This window comes from Mastigoproctus giganteus, chromosome 2, assembly GCF_048544385.1.
Source record: "Mastigoproctus giganteus isolate SK-2022 chromosome 2, ASM4854438v1, whole genome shotgun sequence".
NCBI lineage: Eukaryota > Metazoa > Arthropoda > Arachnida > Uropygi > Thelyphonidae > Mastigoproctus > Mastigoproctus giganteus.
The window spans coordinates 160,190,117-160,209,710 of record NC_143576.1 but is presented as its reverse complement, the minus strand read 5'-3'; the positions used below and the strand labels follow the sequence as shown (position 1 = coordinate 160,209,710).

Sequence of the window (19,594 nt, the reverse complement as noted above, 5' to 3'; positions counted from 1 at the left end):
CAGGATCGGCGCTAGCCTAAAGAGTGCTCAGGGAAATCTCACTCAGAGATCCCTTTGGGAAAGGGATCTCAGAGTGAGATTTCCAATCTCGGAAATCTGAGTTTGCGTCAGCCCTTACGCAAGAAATGATACCAATAGCTAAAATTAAATCTTATTCTCGACATGAGCAGATGATATTACGCCTTTATTTCTACCTATGGAGATCAAACGCCTTATTAGCATGTTTCATAGATTATAGACGCGCCATATATGGCCGATTTATTTAAATAACTCAATTTCATATTAATTTGTCTGACCTTCGTGTATTATTAAGATAATGCACGAAGGTCGGATTAAAATAAACGTCTCACTAATGTTTTATCTCAATCTAATATTAATCTAACAAAACGTTTTTTGATTTATTTACGTTTTTGCGTTTACTCTTTGATTACCATTGTAATTTATAGATTAATTATATTATATCATAGGATGATCTAGATCCAACCTAAATGAGCAGTCATCTGGATTCGAACCGACTGAATGGGTGTGCTACTGTATTTTAGTGTTGACTTCTCAGGTCTAGTTTGATTATTTGTGCTTTTAGGTTATTAATGTACATCACTCTTTTCCTCCAACCCCAGGACATTCTTCGAGGTTCCTCTGAGTTCGATTCTTCATTGAGACCCTTTTCTGTATGGGAAAACAGCCAAGAATATATAACAAGATGACGTGCCCTTTCATTCACCGCACTTCAAAGTGATACAATGAATTTAATATGATTAGAGGAGGAGGCATTTATCGTGGTTCATTATGAAAAAGAAAAATTGTGTTTTCAATTCTGGCATCTGGCCATGGGATAGAATAGAATAATATGGAAAAGAAAAAGATAGGCGGCTGTACACTGGATGTACTCTTAAGACCCCTCTCCCCACGGCAGTTGAAGGTTCTTACAAGAGTTACGTAGAATTCTAATATAAAGTTGAATAAAGTGGTTAACCCTGTGTTGAAAACAAAATTATTACAGTTTATTGGGTGTTTTTGTATAATTACAGAAAATTTCAACAAACCAAGTAATCTCGCACGTTTCAAAATCCCTTTGGAATTCGTTATCAAGTCTACTCAAAAGAGCATCCTTTCCTCTTCAATACCTAAACGTGAAAAGAAGATAGTTCCATTAAAGCCACGAAGCAGTTGGAGTGTATACTCAATATGATCCAACAGAGCGCAATTTCTGTAACAGAATCGTGGGATTCTATTGAACGCTTGTAAAACATAATCGAACGTGGCATTGATATGCTTATCGATATCCAAATTGGAATGCAAAAATGTTCTAAGGTTAGGAGCTGGATTTCATTCTAATGTAAAACGGCAAACCTACAAGAACTGATGTAAAACTCATACTTTTATAAACCAAAATTTCTGATAATCAACTGGTAATAAGCCCAAGTTATTATAGACTAAAATTATAGATGGCCTATTAATTTACAGGATTAGAATGCTCTCCCATTTTCTTATAAATTCAGTAGATATAATGTCCGTTTTTGAATGCAGAAGGATAAAATAAATATATCGAACAGATCATTATTAACTGGTATCCAGACTGAAGCTTTTGAATGGATTGGTTGAGTCAAGTTCTGTTTCGACGCTCACGTTTTTCTTCACAGTTTGTGATTTTGTAGTTCAGTTTTATTCAATTCTCCTTTTAAAAATGGGTAGTGAAATAAGAAAGCCAGAAGAATATATGCTTTAACTGCAATGTCGACTTATTTATCAATGGACACTGCGTATAAAACTGGTAAGAATAAGTTGAAGACGTCTCCTTCGGTGAAGTAGATGTTAGAATGCCACGAACTGCTCCTGATTAGTTCTGTATGGCGAATATGCCTCTTGGGACAAATGGAAATCTAATACAAAAATCTTTCCTTGCACATGCCATAAGCAAAATTCACATATTTTAAATGCGAAAAGAAAACGCCTGCTGTTGAAAGGGGAGACTGGAATCTCAAGCTAGCAATTTAAGAGCCAATCAAAATCGACATATCCAAGCAACAAACAGTGCATTTTACCAGCTGGCTGACTGGCTGAGCAAGACAGGTTTGACGTCTCCGAACGTACCGCAGATCCCTACCGTAAACAGAGTAGCGGGGGGTTGTCAAAAGCATAAACCTAAGCCGATATTATTCCTGACATTTGCCGTATTTGGAGAAGCAGCCAACAGTGGCGATTCTATTACGCCAGTCATTTCCATTGTGTGTTTGTGTGCGCTGGCAGAAATGGTTAACGTTTTGCCCACTCTCCTAAACTCCTCTCCAGGTGGAATAGTAGCCGAAACTTTGATTGTTATCGGGAAAAGCTGACGATAAAATATTACATATTTCAGACAGAGAGATAAACTTTTAAATTTCCTTTTGAGTTGGACTAAACACGATCCTCTTAGCAGCAGTGCTTATGAAGCATCCCATTTGGATTGCCAGATTTTACTCGGACTAACCTGCTTAACTTGGTGTATTAAAGTCCGATGTTCTGAAGAAGGCAAGTTTGGCTGCAGTTCTGTAAATGAGCAACTTTGTAAACAATTTCCAGATGGGTGAGTTTTGACAGAATTCTGCAGGGAGTTAAGCATTGTTTACAGGAAGAGATTTCCGTATTGATCAGCTCCTTTCGCTCAGTAAACACGCATAGCAGTGTGTTTACTTATTGAGCGAAGACTCGTGCTGAAATCAAGGGCCATAGTAAAATTATCGAAGTTGTTTTTTTGCCTTAGTACTGACTCAGCATTAGAACATGTTCACCAGCTTTTGTTCTGGTACTCATAACCAAAAAATAGACTTTAGAATGTGTATGGTAAGTGCAGATTATGGGTTGCATCATCTGTACTTCTTTCGTTTCTAATTCTATATTTGGGAGGATAAAGAAGTTCGAAGTGGCAGTAATCATAATCCTACTGTTGTACATTAGTAAAATACTAATATCTCGGCGGTGGCCATGGATGTTAACGTCATGATTATCCATTTTCTCATTTTAAAATCATGACCCTTGAAATTTTCCAGTTGAATATTTTCGAACATGCCCTAAATTATCTAAAAGCGGTTTCGTCTGGAAATGGTTGTTCCCCAAACTCTAATGAGTGTAAAGCAATTGCAGCTATGTGTCGTTGGAAACTTTAGTAAGCTGCAAAATTAGTAACAAAGCCAGAAAAATTTTGTAGAAATGTAGATTTATACATTACAGGAAATTAAAGAAAAATTCTGTTCACTCCAGGATGGCTGCCAAGAGTTTATAAGAGAGAGAGAGAGAGACACACAAACAAGAATGTTATCGTATTTTGTGACCCCATAAAATACAGTAATATATTCAAGTAACTCTTGAAATTTTCCGGCGGCATTCTGCTGAGGAAATTAGTTATTAGGCTGTAATATTTCTGACTCTTTGCATTTCTTTTCAAAAATCACAAATTATATAAATTACGGTCGCAGTGGATTTTATGACATCTAATATCACTCTCTGATCCATCCAGTCAAGAGAATATATTACCAAAATTGCTAAAAGGCTTATTCATAGGTCTCATTCAATTGCGCAAACTCTCAAGGATGGCCGGTGGGTATAATTGTCGTCCTTCCACACGTCCTTCCTGAAAAAGGCCTGATTTCGAATCCCGTGAGTGACGCGAGGGATTTTTACTGGATTTTTTCACAACATGGTTGAGTTATCGGCTTTTGGAGAGGGGTCGTGTGGTTTTTCCTTCTTGGGTTTTTCAAGTTGAAAGAATACATTGTCTTAGTATTGTATTAGCATTTCTATGGCGCTTAACACAACACCATCAATTGTGTAATTTCATAATTAAAATTTAGTTTATGATATTTAATCAGAATTAAATAACCTCGATTGCTCATCAAGACCTTTCGAATAATATGTGATATGTCTTTGTGGATGCAAAGCACGACAGTGAGATCTTGTATAATAAGTTGTAATATTTCGCTTTTTTATTTTAGCAGTAAGGATGGCAAGTCATCGTCATTTAGATGATTCTTTGAAATGGCAGACCGTTGGAGAACTTCAAGCCGAACAATCTCTGGCGGAGGTGGCACGTTGGCTTAATGGTTCTCACGCAGTGTCGTCTCGGTGCTATGGAAGCTGTTTCAAGAGAGGGGAACCATTACAAGAAGAGCTAGCCAAGGTCGCCAGAGGGCTACGTCAACCAGAACAGACCGCTATCTGGCTTTAACAGCAAGCCGGAACCGTACGATGTCCTGCCATCAACTGTCGCTTGAGGTTACTGCGGCCATAGAACATAGGTGAAAACTTTTCAAACAGACTTGTGTTAAGAAGGCTCAATTCAAGTGGACTGTACGCAAGGAAGCCAGTGGTTTGTATCCCATTAACTCTAAACCACTGAAGAGCTCGTCGAAACTGGTGCCGTGAATATGTGACTTGGAGCCCTGACAAATGGGGTTCAGTTCTGTTTTCTAATGAGTCTCGTTTTAGGCTACAAACAGATTCTAGACGTTATTTCATCTGGAGACAACGAGGAATGCGATACCATCCCTCCAAAATGTGAGAAAGGGACACTTATGGTAGAGGCGATGTTCTCATGTGAGGTGGAATAATGATCACCGGCTCCCACCCCTTCATGTTTTTGATAGGGGTACCGTAATTGCGCACAGGTACGGACAACAGATCCTCGAACCCTTTGTGCGACTTTTTACGGGTGCGGTTGGTCCAGATTTTCTTTTCATGCATGACCAGGCCACTGCACATAGAGCTCAAGTGGTGAAGCAATATCTTGAAACTGAAGATATGCAACGATTGCTGTGGCCAGCACCATTATCAAACTTAAATCCGATCGAACATGTGTGGGACGACCCTGAGCGTCGCATTTCACGCCGACAGCTAATTGCTCGGCCCCTTGGTGAACTGAGGTCTACGCTGGTGGAAGAATGGGATTTGTTGCCACAGAATCTTATAGGCACCCTTATATGGAGCATGGTTCACTGCTGTCAGATCTGTTTAGCCGTTGGATTATACGCCCTACTGATGTCATTGACTATATTTTTGAGCATCTTGTATTGCCTTTTGTAATGCGAACTTTTTGGCAATTGTTATATAACTTCTATAAATGTCCCTTATACCTGTCCGAAGTTTCTCGCTGTCTCTTTATTTCATCATTATTCTATGGTACACCATCATACCAATTTTTTTGTCCCGCTTCATCGCAAGCTGCACGAGTTACACCACGTTTTCTACATGTTCTGTGAATTTTGTTGAGCAGTGTATATGTAATAGCCAATATTCGAAACTAATAAATTTGCCCGTATACCTGTGTGGCGCTGAGGACCTTATCCTTGAGGCATATACTGGTGTTGTTTGTACATCATTGTATGTACTGAATTGTAATGTGGAGAAAGGCTGCTCTCCACATTGCAAAGTAGATCTCGTTTCTTGCCTTTGCAACGTGGGGACGGAACGTTAGACCATCTAGGATTAAGTACCTGTGGGAATTTACCTTCTTAATCACAGTTCCCTATTTCACTTTAACCTTCTTATTAGTGAATAGTAGTTCTGATTTTGTTGGATTTAACTGCAGGCTTATGGATATTTTCAAACTAGCACATCTGTGAGTTACCTTGCCTGTATCTCTTGGGTATGGTCTTTGGAAATGATGGGCATTTCAATATCAACTGTGTAAAACGTGTAGTTAGAGCAACATTGTTGTTAGAGGAAGCTCGCGACGAAAACAAGGCAGACAGCGCACCTTCCTGTCGTGTATTGTATTGCCTCCAGTAATATTCAATTTAGTAGTTGTGGTATTCTTAACAAGTAATGCCGAAATAAGATTCCAGTATTTGTACTGGAATCTTATTTCGGCATTAATTGCTGTTATTAAAATATTGTGGTAAGCGGTCTTTACATCAAGCAGGGTTATGTCAATTTCTGTTCTTTTGTATTCTAAATCCTAAAAAGGGCTTCCAGTAAATGGTAGTAAAAAGGTCTTCTCGAACAACTTTAGTAATGAGCAACCTCCTGTTGAAATGTATCCAAAGTCATCTTTCATACATATTTCAATAGGATCCTTTGGTGTCTAACATTGAAGAATGGAAACCAGTTTATAATTATAAAACCGTATGCCGCATATTGCTAGCAACGGTTTGTATTCACAATTAGGAAATCTGAACAAAAATGTCTGCGATTGAATTTGTTATCAGGTTGACTGAAAAAGGTTCGTGCGGTTTTTACAAGATCAATATTTTTGATAAAAAAAAAACAATTGTGTTGAAACCATTGTAGAATGGTGATTGTACTTCGAAAGTACAAGTGACACTGACTCAGTTAATGCCTAGCAAGCATAAACTTAGGTTCGGTGAAATAATGTAAAGTGTCGAAAAGATGGCTGATCCAGTCACAGTTATTCGAGCATGTTTACTTTATCAGTATAAATTGTGCATAAAAACTGCACAGGCAATCCCAAAAGATACTAAGCAGACGCACAGCTCAAAAGTGGTTAAAAAAATTTAATCAAGGGATGAGTCACTCGATGGTGCATCCCATGGGTGACCACCATCCGCCATTGAATTTGATTCAAGCCTAGCATGCCCAGGCGCTTGTAGAAAAATGCATTGTGAGTCATTAAACCATTCGTTTGCGTTTGCATCGATTGGTAAAGGTGTGCAAGCTGCGCAAACGGGTTCCACATAAACTCACAGCCGTCAACAAACTCCATAAACTATCAATTTGCTTATCGCTGCTTTTGCGTCACAAAAATGAGTCATTTTTGGACCGGTTGTTAACGTGCGACTGAAAAATGGCTTATGTCAGCAACGTCAATGATTACATCACTAGTTTTCAACCTGTTCCTGTGCCGCACACATCGAAGCCCCCTACTTCATCAACAGAGTTTTTTGCTGTGTGTCTGGTGGAATACAACAGGGTGTTGTCCATTATGAGTTTCTGCGTTCTTACTAAACGATTACAGGAAACAATGATTTTGTTAATTTTTTTAAGTATATTTTAATTTTATTTTAAAAATGCACATGAATTCTTTGATCACTTAATAAAAAAATATTCGTACATATAAATTTTAAATTAGCACATTCCTCTGAACAATACTGGCTTCTTAAACGAATACAGTGCTTCTGATGTTCTTGCCCTTTTGGAAATACTTCTGGAACCTTTCTTTTTAATAGAGTTGAACTGCTGCTTTGCATTTTGGGCGAATAGGGACGGTGAGGTGCCACTGGAATGGTCTCCAGGGTACAAAACTTGCGAATGATCAGATATTCCTGATATTTGATCTGATCATCACAAAAATTACATTTATCTAAATTTTTTGACAAATATTCTAAGACTGTTCGATATGTGAATCAATCATATCAGATCTGGCCAACATCAAAATATCACCTGCATTTTCTTCCAACTTCAAAGGTCTACTTGAAAAGAACTTATTAAAAAATTCAATCGATGCCTAAAAAGTCTAAAAAAATTTAAAAAGAAAACTGCCCATATGTCTAAAACGCTAGTCGAAAAGAAATAATATCTCTTATCTCTTCTAAAGCTTCTTGGCAGTAATTTCAGTCCATCGTGCACTTTCCAATCATCTTCGTGTAACATTATCTAAAGATAAAACTCTTCTTAAATTCCAACAGAACGATAGGAATTGTGTATGTTTTTTTTAAACCTTGACTTATCCAAAAACACAAACTTAAATTTATCAGACGTTGGTAAAACCAGTACGCACTAACAAAAGTGCAACTTGGACTTCAAAGAAACTAGATGAAAGAAGAATAACTACTTTAGAAACGAGATTTATGGTAAGAACAGCTGGATATAGTCGCTTAGATAGGAAAAGAAATGGAGATACAATGACAGAAATAAATCAACAGCCCCATAATTGATTACTTGAAACATTACCGGGGGAAAAAATGGAAGCGAAGAAGCACGTGGATAGAATGAATGGATGGATCAGGATTGTAAATTGCCAGCTCCATGGGAAAAGCATCGCCAGATGGTGTGAGGCCACGAGGGCTAACTAATAACTTCGTAAGGAGAAGTAAAAAACCATTGAATTAACTCTCAGATTTTTGTAATAATTTTGCGCTCTCTTATTCCGTTGGGTTTTTAATGTTCTATAGAAACCACTGGAGGTTGGTTGGTTGTTTTTGGGTGTGGGGCATCGACGACTAAGGCCATTTTGTTTCGTGTATGTTGTCTGTAAATTGTGTGCTCTTAGTTCTGTTTTCTGGACAAAAAATTAACTTCTGGGAGGAAAAAACCATGCTGTCTTCGCTGAGACCGACTAACTCGGCCACGTTGTGAAAAAGACCCTTAAATTCCTTCAGTCATCGACGAGATTCAAGCTCTGGTCTTTTCCACCGGGTGTAGGGAGGACTGCGATCCTACCAACTGTGCTGCCCATGAGGGGGCACTGTTCGAAGAAAAGACAAGGGTAATACTAAACCCTTTACTTTCAAACCTCTCTAATATAACGAAGAAACCCCAGCCAACTTTTACACGCCTTCAAAACCTCTAATGAGCTTTTTTTTTTTTTTTTAAGCTAAGCTCTGCTATCCTGAATCTATAATTGTGTTTGTTTGTTTCCTAAATCTCTCTCTCTCTCTCTCTCTCTCTCTCTCTCTCGTGTGTTTCTCTCTTCCCATAGCGGCGACTCTCCGATATTAGTGAACTATACATTTGGATGCGATAAGTGAAATCTAATTAATGTTATGTCAAGCGCGCGCGCGTTTACATTTAACACAGCGGAACAAACAGCACAATTACCGGAGGTCGTAGGGCCGTGTAATTAGTTCAAGCCATGTGCGTCGCTTGTATTAATTGTTAGACGGGGCGGAGCAATTAAGACAGAAATTCAATTATACGTCGGGTGCATATTACCTGGCCAGATGTTGCGTAGCGAGAGGTCACTTATCGGAACTCGCCAACAATTGACACCCCTGTTGGTTTGAGCCGAGAGTTTAGGGACTCGAGGTCCTTAATGGTTGTTTTATCTCTTTTCCCCCACTTCACACACACACACACACACACACACACAGCGCTCTGTTTCCGTGGATGGTGAGAATAACAACACGACTCTCTATCATCAATCACAAAATGTTCAATAAACATACGCACACTCGGGGAAGGCGCTAAACACCTTGTTCCGCATCCTATCACTGTGACCACTGTTTCCTTTTGGCTTGATACCAATTCGTATCTGCCATATCGCTAACCCCTGTTTGCTACGAAAGCGCAACGGGTTGCCCACTTGATAGCTTCAATCCGATTTCAGCCCAGATGTCACCGAAAGAGAGGAATTCAATCTTTTATTTCTATTGTATTATCTTTGATGTACCTTAGTTTTATCTCGTTGGGGATGGGGAGGGGGGGGACAGGTCTCGAACGTGCGACATTATCGAGCGTGCATCTTAATCTTAAAATATCCGGTTTTTCTTGTACAGGTTGTCTGTGGTTGCTGTTATTGCATATTTAATGTGTGGATTAGTTCGTCCTTTTTGCTATGTTTCTTTCCCAACTCTACCGATTCTGTCTGAAGGCCAAAATTGTCCTGTCTGGGATCACTAAAAGGGTGTATTTCTGTCGCAGTGTTTAGTGTACCGGTATTAAAATAATAATAATAAAAAACACTACCGCCGAAAACTCCTAAGTGTATTGCATATCTTCACAGCTTCTTCCTTCTTTCTCACCAGCCCAGTCTTACTTGCCGTGCGGGGATCGGTCGTACTCATTGTTCAGCTACACAAACAAGATTTCATTTAATCCGGCGTGTCGTTTCAGGCCGCAGATCACTGCCGGCATTAGGAGCGGCAAACTGCAATTGAATCTTGTCAACTTGGTAACATATTCCCTCCCGTTACCGTGGCAACCAATCCCATTAATGTTCCTATTGTTCCAGGTCGTATCTGAGGGATATCAACCACTCCATTTTCAATACCTTGGGGATTCCCTGGACTTCTGTTTCCAATCGACGGAATTCGCAGTGTTTGGCGAAGATGCGGGAGTTCAGTGTATCGTCAGCTCGGCGTCGTCTCGTTCTTCACGGATTATTAAAATGCAATATGCGATATGCGGCACGTGTAGGTTATAAATCCCTTTATCTACCAGCAAATGGATGCAACGGCCAGGTCTTTCTGGCAGTATGTTTGCAGATGTTGACCCGGTTCACTTCAAATTACCTGTTGTCGTCGGTGACACGTGCGCCCTCTTACGGCTCTTAGGAAAGTTATTTACAGCACTTGTTGCATGAATTTCTTGTTCTTCCTCCAGGAGAGTAAGTTATTCTTCGTTCATCGGTTTGTTGAGCCGTTTCTTGTATGAAGTGGCTCCCTCTGCTAGGAGATGGTCTTCTTTCTTCACAATGACTTCATTTCAGGGTCTTGGAATGATAATTAAGAATTACTTGTATTTCCTTTTTGGCATTTCCACCATGTTTTGGCTGTTGTCATTATTGGTGTGGTTTTTTCGTGGAGTTAATACGCTACTGTGTTCTTCCACCTTCTGTGGAAGGTGATCTTTGGCTTCCTTCAAAATTCTAAAAGTATTAGAAAATTATGGACAGCAACATAACACATACACAATGGATTATGAACTCTATAATTAAACTTCAACAATAAAATAATATCCAAAAGGGGGGAGGGGATACTAAAAATTGGTTATTAGCGATTGTTTTGTCTTTTGTTTGAGGTGACTGTGGTTCGTATTCACCTGCCTACGTTTTCTTTTTATATTTTTTTTATATGCTGTTCTCAAGCGTTAGACACAATCTTAGTACAACAATACATCAATGATTTTGTTTAAAATTGTGAAAATTAAATAAAGTTATAAACGTTTATATGTCATCAGTTTGTTACACTTAACAAACAGATGACAATATAAACGCTGTTGTTCTTGAGAAAGTAGCAGAACTTTTAATATGGAATTTCTTAAAAAAATCGCCAGTTATAAGTGGCGAATAAATGTAAAACGAATAATCCCTGTACGTATAACGTTCTTGATTTATTCACTGTAAGTTAGTGTTTCGCTATAAATCTCTGAGTATATTCATTTTATATTTACAGGCTAAGAAGGTGGTCGGCAAAAAGCAACACTATGACCCCATGGTGGCCTCAGTGATGGAGCTAAATAATTCTGTGAGTCCTCTTCCTGACCCTTCGCGGATCGACGTCTCAAGTGGTGTTGTGCTCAACCTCCCCGTATCCGGCACCTCCATGACGCAGCCATCGACACCAGCATCCCCACCGAGCACTCTTTCTCTTCTCCCCCTAGGCCCGTCTCATCCGACAAGCGGTACGACAGTGCGGGATCTGTGGTCGCCTGTCAGTGGCAGCAGCGGTAGCGATAACAACTCCCCTACGCAGATGAACTCTTGCAAACAGTTCCGGGACAAACCTCCTCTACTGAAGAATGTCGACGTAGGCAATGGTGACTGCGATGACGACAGTCGGAAGGACGACGTTAGCCCGAGGCCTCCGTCTGGCGGGTACATCAATGAGGAAGGAAGTTGGGGTGCTGGTGTGTCCAAGGATTCAGCGTCCAAAGATAACGGGAACAGAGAATTCGGTGCGTTTTCTCCAAGGAAAACTACGGTAAGAATTCATTCGTTGTCACGCGATGTCAGTTATATTTTCTGTACCTTTCTTCATCCAGGATTTTGTTCTGCCGTTTTTTTTTTTTTATTTTCTCTCTCTCTCTCTCTCTCTCTCTCTCTCTCTCTCTCTCTCTCTCTCTCTCTCTCTCTCTGCCTGTGTTATTTTCTTTTGAAAACTAAGAATTTACGAATACAAAATTAAAAACAAATTCTATTGAAGGAATTCACTGAAAGTACTCTTAAGCAGCTTGAAAATATCTGAATTTTTTTCATACGTAATGTTATGTCTACCCCTGAACTAATGCGAAGGTATCCAGAATCTCTTTTGCTAGCCTGTAGTAACCTGCATTGGGTCATAACAGAACGGGAATCCCTTAGACATTAATAGCGGACAAACTGCAAGATAATTTGGGTTGAAAAAGACTTCCTTATCATTTCCCTAGTGTCTGTCAGTGCATCCGGTTATTGCCCAAGAAGAGGTTTTCTCTTATCACGCTATTATCATTTTGCCGTTATTAACTCTTCAAGAAAGTGTTTTACGCTTGACCTGTCCATCACGCTACAATGTGGCACTGCTGCAACCAGCCTCGAAATAACTTCTTGTATTTTTAAGTCCCTTGTTTTATTGATGTTTACGACCGGTATATCTCCACACGATTTCAACCTTGTAACAACAAAAAGATCAGAGTAAAGACAAACCGAGTCCTGTTTTTTTTTTTTTATTTATTGAGTGTATCATTTCCTTCTCCTACATATACTTGATAACTCATCAAATAAAGGCTATTTCCAGAGGTGTGCTGAAGGGGACCCGAGGAGGCACGTGTAATCTCCTTGTTAAATTTTGGGGATTATCCAGATGCTTTAATGAGAGCCCTGATTCGTCTGGTAATACTTTCGACTGATTTAGGGTGGTGGGCAGCGCTAGTATTCTACTCTTTCTGCATCAAAACAGTCGCCTGGTGGCTACGTCCCTTGGTTGGAGAGATCTGGGTTCGAGGCCCGATGACTGGAGGAATTTAGAGATTCGTCTAGTCGATGGCTGGAGAAATTGTTAAAGGCTTTTTTGAATCGAAGCTTTAATTTGCCAATATCAGACGGAAGGAGTAATGTTTTTCAGCGCGCGCACACACAATGGCCCAATATAGTCTAAGTTGCAGGTACGCCTAAAATCCAACAATTTATCCAAAGCCCTTCCACAGCCAACCAACGTCATTCTCCTCATTCCACATGTTAAAAGCTGGTTTTCATGGCTTATGGTGTTACAGGCTTTTACTTAAAATAGAGGGAGACCTACGCTTCCACAGGCAGTATTATATAGTATATTTGAATCTTTTCTTTTCTAGAAGATCATTAATGAATCTTTTATCTGAGATAGGACTTTCAGGACCTCGAAGTAACCGACGATCACACACTCTAGTAAAATTCCCTACACAGGATTCAGTTCAACCAATTGTAAGAATATTCTCTTGACAATAAGATTAGTTCGTTGATTTTATTAAATAAGACTTATCATGAGACTTGTCAAGTTTCTGGTTTATAATGATAACTTCCTCCTCATTTAAACTAATAAAGGGAATGCAAAGAAGGTAATAGTTAACATTTTTTCTTCTTTGATCAAAGATGAAAAAACGTATTTGGCTGATCTTATTGATTAGCTCCAGTGAAGAGATACGTAAGTGAACTGGGACTGTGCTCTGCATTAAAATTTTTATTTGGGCTCCACTTTATTTTATATAACAGGAATCTGCCTACAGCGCTCATGTCAAAGGCTGTACAAGTGATGATTGCTAATTGTGTAAGAAAAGGATGTAAATAATACATTTAATCGTATCTAATTTAGTCTGCGTACTTATCATTATAGGATTTCTCTGTTTAATGAGTCATTTATTTTTATTTCTATCACCCAATCACATATGCCTCGTAATAGACTGCTTTTTGATGTACCTAACTGGGGACTTTATGATCTGTAATGTACGTTTTAATAAATTAAAATGCAGAGGATTTCCTGCAAATGCTACGAGCCATTAGATCTCACGAAAATCCTTATTTAATATATGATTCAATTATTCCTGTAGGAACAATTTTAATAAGTGTCTTCATCATTAGCGTCTATTACGTTGCACTTTTGAATTTATAAATGAATTTAATTAAGTAGCAGTTGGGTGTCGAATTTAGGGCTCAAATGATGAAGTTTAATAGACATTTTCTCCAACTTAGAATCGATTTACAAAGACTGTTTGTCTTATAGTAATTACAATGCCAATTTCTGTTTCGTTCAATGCATTTCCACGGTCATAGAGTCTTTCTTCAGAAAGAGTAACGTACATTTGCTGAAATATGAAGCTGAATTGGAAATATGAAGCTGAATTGGAAATATATGCCATTTCTTTGGTATACTTCATTTCGTCAAAATGCGTTGAGGTCACCTGGTTTGGGACTGATTGCATGGCGAGGAATCGTTCTGTCTTTGCTTTTACAACTTTAATACTTGCCAATTTTTCAGCGCTAACGAATAGGTAGAGTAATTGCAGGATACATTGCCGTCTCCTACTTGTTTTGAAGTCTGGGGTTGATGACTCGAGGAATTTCTAAGGTCCTCTTCATTACGCAGTTAGTCAATTTCTGGGGGATGGTGTGCTTTTTCCTTTTCCGTGAACATGCTTCTACAGACATAATACACTTACGGTAATGAACTCTCGCTTAGAAACCATTAATACCAATATTTATCTTATTTTTTCTCTCTTTATTAAATTATGGCTAGAGAATATAACCATTTGGATATAACCGTTTATAAAACGACTGCCAATTAACGCAGTATCGTTTGAACTCCTGTTTGCACCTGCTTGTATTTTCTATTTAAGGAGAATGGAGTTTTCAGAGAAGAATAGCAATCCTAACTTCAAACCGTGACATGTTCACTATTCAAAAACTCGTCAAAGCTGCTTCAGCAGCAAGTGGTGAAGCGTCTTTTGAGGCCAGGCCTAATTGCTACATTGACAAGTAGTGATTTCAATGTATGTTACAGGGCTCCAATGTAATTTATCGGATGAATCTTCTTTGGACTACTTAGAATTAATTGGTGAATCACCAATCTCCACAGGGTGGAATCATCTTCTGACAGTTATTGATGGATGTAAATCATCCAATAGCGTTTCCAAATTATGGCTACCCGAGATTAACTTCATCCATTCGTGTATATTATGTGCATAAGTTGGTTATGTTCTGTGGTCGCATTGCCTGTTTTCTGAACCAAAAACCCGAGTTTCCGGGAGGAAAAAAATCTTCGCCATCTTTGCCTGAGACCGACTAACCTAGCCACACAGTGAAAAAAGCCAATAAAAGGCCTGCACTAACCACTGCTACATGCGAGGACATGTAGGAGATCCACACATTGGAGTCGTGTTAAGACGATGGCCTTATGTAAGTGTTAAAAAAAAAAAAAAAAAAAAGTCAACAGCAGTCACCCACGAACGAACTCATCTTCCCGTGTGAAATATGTCCTTAAATTGCATGGGTTCTCTAGTCTGTTTTCTATTTGCGGTACGAAAAAATCCGATTTTCATGGGACCTTGCTATTCACACCTACGACCAACTGAATCAGTCATGCAGTGAAAAAAGCCCATAAGTTCCTCGCGTCATTGATGGAATTCGAACCCGAGCCTTTGTCCATTCTGTTTTTGGAGAGGACAGTCATTATAACTGCTGTGCTACCGCGCGGGTCTAGTGTGTTAGAATACTCCTAATTACGCCTTGGAATCTTTAGCGAAAACCCTAAAGCAAACAGTACATCGGCTTGAATGCACGCAACTAGTGAAGAACGAGGGTTGATTTTTCAGAATTTGTCAGAAAGAGAAAAACATTTGAATTAAATTTTGTTATTTGATTGTTATTAAAAAAATAATTAAATTTGCTATTTCTGAAGCAGCAAAATTGATTTTATGACTGACATAAACAACTGAAATTATCAAAAATTGTATGTAATAGAAATGCCATGAACTCATAAAGACAAAAGCAAAATAATTAGGTAAGGTTATATAAAATAAGTTTATAATTACTTGCAATAATTAATCGAAAAATTGAAGTTATAAGTGTAAAAAAAATAAATTCATTTTTTTCCGAAATTAAATAAAAATCAATCAAAGTCACGATAGTTTTGTAGCAAGGGCCCAAAATTAAGCCATTAATCCCCCATTTTCACGTCTTTGCGAGTCTTCGAAAAGATTGAAAAATTCCCATTATTTATACACTTCCTCTACTCTCCACGCTTGATGGAGCCAGAACGATTCTGAATGAAGGGTCATGCATCCACCATTGCAGTTACACACCATTCAGACACGACCCAGAATAATTATTTTCATAAAAACACACAGAAAGAAGAGCATCCCACAGATAGTGGATGGGATTCTCAGGTAGTCCTAATATGTCAGTTTTATATGGATATATAAAAATGACAAAAAAACAAAAACAGCATTATGACTCTAGAAAGGTTTGAAAACTGGAGTGATGGACAGGTCCTCGGGAGCAGGTTCTAATGTCCTGTGACGTGGTCCTGAGAAGAAAGTCGACCGAGTACGTTCTACCTATATTTCTTATCTACTGCGAACTTGTAGAGGTCGCCGTCCAAGAAGTGTATGTCCTGCAGCATTTGAACTGATAAGAACCGATCAGATAACTTTAACCGGTTTGGAATGGCCTGAAGGATTGGATTGACCCTAAGGCTTGGGACCGGGATCCTCCATCCGCAATTAGCCCAGAAATCTGGTACTGAAATAATGCCGACCATCATTTTGACGGCAAAGACGAGTCTTCTCTCGTGGATGATTGCAGGAAGACGTCTCATGTTGAGAGCTGCCGCCATCCGGGTGGTCCTTCTTGCAGGGGGAAGTCGAAATTTCCATATGGTCCACTTCAAGATAGGTCGTAGCAGTTAAAGTCCAGACTTCGGCGTCATAGAGTATGACCGGATAAACACATTTCTTAATATATTTGCACCCAACAGCCTGGTCATGGACGTGCATAAGAAGTTTAATCTTCCACCGCAGTCGACAGAACTTTATTTGCAGGTGGTCTATGTGCAGTAGAAAGGAGAGCTTTTGATCAAGAATAACGCCCAGATCTGTATTTGTTGGGCGGCAGAAATCGCGGAACACTGTTGTTGGGTTCCTTTTGAGAGAGAAAGTCAACTGTTTTGATTTCTCAGGATTGATGTGAAGTCCGAAACGGGAGAGGAAGACCTCAAGATTCCGGATTTTCTGAAGGATTAAGGCATTGATGTATGCAGCAGTGTCTCCAGGGAGTAAATAGTTTTATGTCACCAGCAAAGGTGATGATATCAGTTCGGTACGAGAACAAGATTCCAGACAGGACCCCGCCTTGTGAGACTTCAGCTGTAATAGCGCTACCTGGCGTAGCGCAGATTGCCATCGCGAGCAATAATCGAAATATTTGGTGAGGTGAGCTAAATTTTAGGTGGTCTGTTGAAATCAGATTGATTGAGAATTCCATTGGTGTAGTGGATTCTGGCTGAGCGGCGAACCTAGTTATGTGGTCGAGTCAACGGCTTCTATGAAAGGGATTAGAATAACGTCACACTCACACTTATGATTGTGACGTTTTGCAACAATACAAATATTTAACCGCAACATTTGCATTTCCGTTGCATTCCACTTCTAGGTACCGCTAGAGATGTTATCACATCAAAAATAAATAAAAGTAAACATTGACAATGCAATTAACTGCCCAATTGTAAAATATGGTCCCGTTTTTAAGAACGTTAGCATATATACATAATACGCCTTCTCCCCAGCATGTAACAACTGAACTCTCAGGACGAATTTTCATGGAATTTATATTTGGACGTTTTAAAGATTTGTTGAGCCTTCAAATTATTATTATTCAAATCGGACTAATAGAAATACTACAATTATTGTTTCATTGTCTGTTCGTCCGTCTGCATGGATTTTAAGGAATACTTGTTGACCCTTCCTGTGATTTCTTTAAAATCACACCAATTATTATTTTCTTTTAATATATATCACGTGGGCTATCAATATACTGTAGCTGAAGTACTGGATATTAGGTGCAGAAATACAGTACTGCTTTTTTGCCATAAATCGTGAATTATTAACGTTTGCTAATCCTGAAATGCTCTCCGCACATTAACCACCTTTTTTTTTTTTTTTTGTAATGAACTTATATTTTGTAGCAGGTGAAACCCCAGCAATTGATTTTTGCTGAACAACATAAATTATTCGCATTTTAATCAATGTATTTTAGCTGCAGCTGAAATCCACTGCCTTGATACATGCAATGCATTCTTTTAAGGATGCAGAACGTGTCTTTTAAAGAGAATGGTCACAACCCACCTTATGATGGTGGGTGGCGCGGCTGCCCCACTAACCCCCTTCCCTCAAGAGGAAAGTCCGCAGCGAAAACGCTGCGGAGTTTAGTCTTCTCGCGTCCCTAGCCCTATCAAATTTTCGTGTACCCCTCCGTGTCGCGAAGGGCGGTTTGTCTGTTGTGAGGGGAAAACCGGAGTCAATCCCGGTGAAAAACCTCACGACCACGGTTTGAGACCGCCAAACTCAATGCTGAATGCTCCTGGGAAAATCCCCATGAGCTGGAATCGAACCTCGATCAGCTATTCAGCAAGCCGGCAACGTTGCCACAAGACCACCGTGGCCCCGTATGCTCTCGCTTTAATTTCGGTATTTGACATTGCATTTCTCACCAGTCACGTGGGTAATGTGACGTCATTGCTAAACTTCCCTTACAAACCGTTGTTAGGCGACGCTATAGATGTTTTCAAATCAAAAATAAGACTGGCATGATAACTAGCTGGGGAGGGATAAGACGAGTTTTTGAACGGGAAAAATAAATAAATAAATAAATTTTCTATTTATTCTCCGGGACAACTACACGGTCAGAGGAGGTCAAAAGAGAGGGAATACAAAAAACAGCACTGTATTTAGCAGTCACGGGCTTGAACTCTGGTCATTCAAGGCACTTGACCACTCGGCTACGGCTGCCGTTAATGCCTCGCCTTTTCGCCGTTATCATCTTGACGCACGCAATGCAGGACACTGACCTCTTACCACATCGTTGCTAATTATAAAAAAAAAAAAAACGATAGAAGACTCTTAGTGTTATTGTCATCCAAAGAATTGGTGCTCTTCGAAATCCAACCGATTAATACAAAAAAATCTCTGCTTCGATCTAATCCCAAAAAAAAAGCATTTAAGAGAATTTTTTTCTTTTATTTCTAACCTCTTCAAGTTGCAATCCATTAGTGTGGCCAACGTTATTCATTCCGCTAATATGAGGCCAACGCTAGCGCGGCTAAGTAATCTTTTAGCTGCAGCAATGACCAAGATGAAGAAGAGTGGCTGGGTTGTTTTAGATGAATCCATTTAATAACCGCGATGGCACTAGACGCAGTTTTTAGAATTCGAACAGAAAACAAGCGTGATGAAGACATGAATGCACAAAATGACTGTTCGCATGTTAATCGTTGCCTTTTCTCCGGCCCTTTTACCTAACGTGCTGTAATTGCATTCTCAAAAATGATCTCTTAGAATTTAATATCTGTAACGAATGAGAATGGACGCTTTGCTCACGAGCGAACACTGTTGGCAGCTGCCGCCAAGCACGTCCCTTCGGCGATTACGTTTCAAATAATGACCTCCGTACGTGCAATTCTGCTTGCCACGGGTGGGTTAATATTACGTTTTGGATTTCTTTAAACTCTCCAAAGACGTTTTATCATTACATTTATGCTTAACACCCTCTGGGAAGTTCAGAATGGTTTCAGTAGGCGAAGTGCTCTGGGAAGGCGGCGATAACAGACCCCGATGGGTGCTACAGCCCCGCTGTCTCGTGTTGTAGGAGGTCACATGGCCTGCCAAATCTCCTTCCTCCCTCGGACAGATAGAGGGTAAGTGTAAGATGGTAGACTCAAGCATCTGCAAAAACTGTTCGGATAATGTCAAGTTCTTAAGAGCCGCATTTCAGATATGAAAG

At 39.5% G+C, this 19,594-nt stretch overlaps 1 protein-coding gene across 1 annotated transcript in view; it reads left to right on the top strand.

Moving 5' to 3' along the window:
- The window catches only part of LOC150089704 (uncharacterized), a 364,373-nt gene that overhangs the window by 325,602 nt on the left and 19,177 nt on the right, over positions 1 to 19,594 (top strand). The window contains exon 6 of the mRNA XM_090389606.1: positions 11,046 to 11,573. Coding sequence (XP_090245732.1) covers positions 11,046 to 11,573 — 528 coding nt within the window. The remainder of the gene's footprint in view (positions 1 to 11,045; positions 11,574 to 19,594) is intronic.